This window comes from Micrasema longulum, unplaced genomic scaffold, assembly GCF_059751315.1.
Source record: "Micrasema longulum isolate JH-2025_06_02 unplaced genomic scaffold, ASM5975131v1 h1tg001688l, whole genome shotgun sequence".
Classification (NCBI taxonomy): domain Eukaryota; kingdom Metazoa; phylum Arthropoda; class Insecta; order Trichoptera; family Brachycentridae; genus Micrasema; species Micrasema longulum.
The window spans coordinates 131,568-138,311 of NW_028278866.1; the positions used below are offsets into that span (position 1 = coordinate 131,568).

General features: G+C 30.8%; 1 protein-coding gene across 1 annotated transcript in view; it reads right to left on the reverse strand.

Annotated features, from left to right (window-relative positions):
- Positions 1-6,493, reverse strand: part of LOC148274315 (uronyl 2-sulfotransferase homolog pip-like) — a 90,315-nt gene extending 83,822 nt beyond the window's left edge. The window contains exon 1 of the mRNA XM_088237292.1: positions 6,010-6,493. Within this exon, the coding sequence (XP_088093418.1) occupies positions 6,010-6,059 (50 nt within the window). The 5' untranslated portion in view covers positions 6,060-6,493. The remainder of the gene's footprint in view (positions 1-6,009) is intronic.
- Positions 6,494-6,744: the final 251 nt, after the last annotated feature.

A 6,744-nucleotide genomic window follows, 5' to 3' on the forward strand; every position in this document is an offset into this window, starting at 1 on the left:
AACATGGTTTCACCAAGAATTTACCAGTAAATCAACGCTTTGTTTCTAACGTATAGGCTTGGGTCATTGACGTGAAGTCCCGTGGGTAGTCTCGCAGACTCCGGATCAAGGGTCCGAGGTTCAAACCCCCCTCAACCACAACTTACTATTTTACATTTGCTAACATGTCAAAAATTAAAATACTTAAGTGAATCATGGGACAGCATGGACTATACCTTTGTTCTAGTGACGAGAGAACCCTTTCAATACCCATTTACCGCTCTACTTTTTTGCCTTTTCTTTCACAGTAGTAGCAGCTCGTTTGTGGAATAATCCACCCAGAAACGCCCCTTTTTATTTGTATTCAAATCACGTATAAAACGTCACTTCCTGAATATTTGAAATTTTTCTTTATATTTCTTCTTTCCTTTTCTTTATTCTCTCTCTTTTTTTTTATAGCATAGTGTAGATATTAAGTAAATTTTCATTACTAAAAAAAATATTTATGTACATTAACGTTTTGTTTTATGGTGAAAATATTAAAATAGACCTACAATATTCAATAATATTAAATATTTGTAAATAACCACTTACTGACTTTTCTATGTCTACCAGTTTCGAAACGTATCCGTCTGGTAACTTAATACCAATTAAACTCACGCCCATCCCTTCATCCTCCCTCTTTTTTCAACTATTTCTCCCACAACATAAAATATTTTTCTTAACCTAATCAGTGCATTTGGGTTGCTAATTAAAATGCACGTCGTGTTGGTTTTTACTTTTACCTGAGAGCAGACACCGAGTCGAAAGCAGCCATCTAGGATTCTGGTTCTATTATATACACATTACTGTATTCTTTGTCCGCTTGGACAAAAAAAATATCTTTAAATATTACACGTGTATGTCACTGAACTCCTACTAAACGGCTGAACCGATTTTGATGAAATTGTTTGTGTGTGTTTGAGTGGGTCCCCGGATGGTTCAGTTCACAATTGGATCCGATAGGTTGCACTCTATTTTTTATTTTGCTTTGGGCAACAGCAAATCACCCAATGAGGAAACGAAAAGATTGAAATGTCAAACTCAATGTCAAATGTCACTCAGTATATAGTTTATCGAAAATTCTAATGTCGAAAAACGTTTGCTGAACCAGCTAATAGCAAGCAAGCTAACGTTCTAGCGGGACAACGTCTGTCGGGTCCGCTAGTTATATACGAATTCTCTATCCAAATAGGTTAAAACAAACTGAGTTTATGAATAAATCTCCTTGTATATAAAACAATGTTTTGGAATTCCGACAACTTTAGGAAACACTGATATATCGATAAACATCGATAGCTAGATTTGTTCCCCTGAAGATTTACAGCCAAACACAAAAACATTCCTTTTTTTCATTGCGTATTTTTCTTCTGAATCATAACAAAATGCTTTCCGCTTAAGGCACTTAACATATTAATGAAGAAATTTGCAAACGTATTCAAAAATGGGTTGTGAAATATTAACATTATACAGAGTACTTCATTTATTTATTTGGGAAAAAAACAACAGTTTTTACAAATATTGTATACAGAAAATAAGAATACATATGAATGAAAACTGTGGAAACAGTCCAAAATAATGTAATAAATATTAATGATGGTAAGACATATGATAAAATACATGCATTTACATAAAATTATTAATTTTAACCATAAGGTCAATTTTCAATTGTCGGTTTTAAACTTAACCAACGAACTTATTTTTCAACAATATTTTGAGTTTGTCGAAATTTTCGTAGACAAGGACTTGATCCAACTCACTGGGGAGCTGTTTATATTAACAAATTACAACAGAGATGAAGAACATTTAAGAGAAGGTAATATAGAAGTATAGAAATTGAAAAAATAACATTTTTAAACGTTGCCCAGTATGTAGGTGAAATAATTCAATTAGATGAATCTCATCCGCATAAATAAAGGTTTCAGCTCTTTGACTTCACAAACATCAGCAGGTGAAAGAATTGAAGGAATATAGATGTTCGAATATGGACAGAATAGTGAATGTTACACAGTGTGTAAAGTGGCATCTTAAACCAGCCATCGGCAGGTCATAGGCCCTGTAGATGCCTAGACTTCTATATTACCTTCTTTGAAATGTTTTTCATCTGTGTTGTAATATGTTAGTACTTATTTTTATCTACTCTGTGAGTTTTTGAGAAACATGCGTATTGGATCGCCTTGCCTTTATGTGACAAATGATCGAAATGCACAGCATTTGGTTAAATAGAGTGCCGTATGCACCATTGGGTGTGGATAAGATTTTGATGATGATGATTATTCGAAAATTATTTCAATTAGGTAATACGCTCTGTTTTCATAAATATATAAATATAAACCTTTTTAAAGTTCACTTTCCTGGAACTATATGACCCATGAAGAAGTTCAGTGATTAAAAAAAATATGAATAGAGTATTAAACTCAGCCAAAATACATTTTTTTGTGTTTCGTGTTTTCATCGCAGTGATTTTTTAAAGTTTTGAATTTCTGAAATTACTCGTAAAGATTCTCTTCCGCCTATTCTCGGTCAGTTCTGCCGATTAGTCCGTTCACAATGAGTAAACCGGATATCCTTCAAAGCTCTTTTATCACTGGTTGATTTATATCAACGAGGGACATCATTCAAAGCAGTTCGTTTTAATGAAAATATTTTTTATGATTTTTTCGTACATTTTCAAGAAATTTTGCCGTTTAATTTAATGCCTTAATTTTTACCGCACGAAAAAAAAATTTGTATCTCATTTTCCGGGGGGCTGAAGTTTCTTATTACAGTTTCTATTGGACATTTTCAAAAGATAGCTGATCATTAATTTTCCCAGCCCTTGTAAGAAAAATATAAATTAGAATAGCATGTTTTATTAAAGTAGCATACAAATTCAATATTATCGTGTAAAAACAAAATGACAATACTATGTGGAAAACGAATCACAAAACAAAACATGATGTAACATGATCTGGATTATCCTAGAATACATATTTTTTAACGATGTATAGACATGCTGTAATATCTGGCCGTTTGTTATAATACAATATTCATACATTTATCAACTGTCGTTAGCGATCGAATTTTACCTCATTGGTCACAGCCTTTTATAACATTATTTATATTATGTTGCTAGCTATAATACAGAACTCTCCACTTATACGTTTTGTTAGTGAATATAATTTGAACTTTCCCCTTATTGATCCATTTGATGGTAAAAAAAATAACATTTAAAATGCGCGTCTTAAAACATACTTTTTTGTCTTATACTTAGTTTCAATAATGAAGTCTTATTTTATCTTATTTTATTTTATTATATTATATTTCACCTCTAATTCTTAATATTTTATATATATTTATAATTTCGACACTTGACACTTGTGCAATATTTACACACATGTCCACCCTCATTCCAATATAACACCCACTCTCTCACTCACTTACACTCACACAAACACATTAGTATGTATTGTACGTGTATTTAATGTATTTCTGTGGATATCTGTCATTGGTTTTATTCTCTGTTTATTTTATTTGGTGTATTTTTGTTACATGTATTACTGTTGATATCCCTAATAAATAAATAAAATAAAAAAATAATAATAATATGTGGTATAATTTTTTTGCAATGGTGTTTTTACACTAGAATATTTTATAGTCCCTGGACAGGTATCTGAAGCGTAAGACATATAATCTTTCCTTCATGTAAAAAAAATGATCAAGATACGCTGCAATTGGTGTTCCGATGCAGTGCCCTATGCACTATTATGTGCTGAAAAGGGATTATGATTACGATGATCATCATAAAAATATAAATAGTAAAAAAATTAAGTTCATAAAAGAAAACATTAGTGCTGTGCAGATATTGAGGTGAGAAACAAGCCTTTGTCGCATGTCGCGGGTTACTAGGCATTTTCACACCAGCAAGTTCCTGATAGCACAACATTTGCACAAATAAATAATAAATAATGCTCAATATTTTGAGTGTGTTTAAATGTTTGTAGTCAAAATACTGGATTTCGCCTTCTAGGGAGTCATTAAGATTAACAAATTACAACACAGATGAAGAACATTTCAGAGACTGGGAATGTGGATGTCTATACATTAACAGGGCTTATTTTTATTATTTTTATTTTATCCTATACAGAAAACACACAGTCATACATAATAAGTATTAAAAACAACAATATTTTTTTAACATAAAAATACCAATTAAGTTTTCATAAATTATATAAAGATATAAACATTAAATGTGATAAAAAAAATATAAAATAAATAATAATTTCAAATGAGACGATACTAATTGTTGATATTTGCGTTTTCCGTGGAGGTAATAAATTAAAATGAGATGATACTAATTGTTGATATTTGCGTTTTCCGTGGAGGTAATAAATTAAAATAAATAAAAAAACAGAATGTACACTCCGAGCCATCCACGCACACACATGAACGCACATATAAAACATACACAAACATATGCAACTTATGCATCACTGTTGTAATTTGTTAACTTATACATATGATAATTTTATGGATAAAATATAAATCAAAATACTATTATATATGGATATAAATATAAATAATAAATACTTTACATGACATGCAACAATACTTTAAATTGGTGTTGATTTCGAATGTACCACTCAACATATGGATAGATCTCGTATATTCTCAACGCAATAAGGTCGATAAAAATGCTTAGACAAATTGGGGGCGATGCGTTAACACAATAGAAAATTATTTTCTAGTGCAGAGCTCTCACTAGTCGAAAATTTATCTAAGGAATATTTTTTTAAATATCAACATCATCGTTCCCCTATCCATTTCTAAATATTCCATCTGTCAGTGTATCGGTACTCGCAAAATATCTAGACCATTTGGAAATGAACATGTTTACAACCTCTTTAAATATAGACTTTTGAATACACGTTTATGGTACTTACTCTATAAAAATTCACAGAAGCAATATACCGTGTGATCTAAGACTAACGTGTATAATAAATTTAAATTTACGCAATGCATACAATAAATTCACATCTCATAAACCATGATACGTGTGCCTCAGTAATCATGTATGTAAAAATAATATTTTCCCACTGTAAACTCTTACAAAATAAACTGCTATATTTATGTTTTCGCAGTCATTGTGTCATACCTCGCGATTTGAATTTACTATGAGTAGGATTTTTAAATATTTACATCAGTGGTGTGAAATACTTACTTAAAAAAATGAATTAAAAAAATTGAAAGACACCTCTGAAGTATGGCATGAAAAAATACAAAAAATACTTGAAGATGGACATGTTAAAAGCCGGAATAATCAGAGGGCGTGCATTAGGAAATTGTACGAATGTGAAGGAAGCGAAGGATATACAGGATATTGCGTCCTATCATCCCTGTCTACTCCCACAGAGAAACGGTGTGATGGTTTGTTAATTTTATCTGACTTGAAGTAATACGTGTTTATTCACTTTTCAGGAATGAAGTGTGATTTTTTACTACCATAATTATAGTCAATTAATATACAAGTTTATCTAGTGTAATGAGTAGCTCTTTGACTAGCAGCCAACCGGTTTTAGGTTTGATTCTATAAACGTAAATATTATTAAGGTACTATTTATCTACATGCACAGCAAACAATTTCCCTTTTTATAAATAGTTTTAGAGTTTTTAACACGCAGGTAGAACATTTTTGTAAAATAAATGTTTTAACGAAATTAACAAAGTTTTTAGAAAATTTATTTTCTTGGTATACAAACATACATATTCCAAATCATTAAATTAAATTTATTAAATTCTGTCGCTAAAATTTTTTTTATAAACATATTAGGTAGGTTTGTCTTTTTTTATTATTTTGAATTTTTCTATATCACCAATAATAATATGATGGAAAGATAGTTTTACTTCAGTATTTTTTTTTGCATTTTAAAAAACATACAAATAATTTGGCCGATTCGCAAAAAATAGATTATTAAATTCAGCATTTTCTAAACGTTGGTATAAAGATCTTACCTTTTTGGCACAGACAGCCTCCTTTGCCTGAAGAATGAATCCATTGTCATATTTGCTTATTTTACTAAACTTTTTAATTAATCAACCAACCACTATACAAATAATAAATTATATATTTTTTCAATCCTGGAAATCGGCACAAAAAACTTGGCGTCAATTAAAAAAATCACAAATGTTCACTGTTTAAAATAAGTTTTTAAAAGCACATAAAACATGTAATTTCTTGTAATATTGTTTAATTTTGGTTGATATAAATGTGAAAATACAAACGATAAATCGTTAAATATTGATTTATAATTTTATTTCATATTCAGTCTTTAAGGATTTGAAACATTTCGTTATGTTGTGTGTGTTCATAAATTTTGATAATAATACAATTTTGTTATCTGTCAAACACGCGGATCGAAATATTTGTCGGAGTGCGACACGCGAACCACTATCACGCCCTCCCCGTATGAACGTTTGTGCGCTACTGAGCAACGAATAACAGCCTTTCGTTGCACAGTCAAAGAGAATGCTCCACTACCACTGGAGAAATGGTGGGAAATTGGAGTAGCCACACATCAAAAGCTCTTATTTCTCCTGCGCGCAAAACTCACTCGAACTCGATTCCCGATGAAGTTGCTTAAATTTCTCTAGCGTTTTTTAAACTGCTGCACTAAGTGGATGTCACCTTAAATTATTGCAATGTGTGCCAAGAAAAAGGAAAGCTCGTGTTAAATTAACTGGGATTTT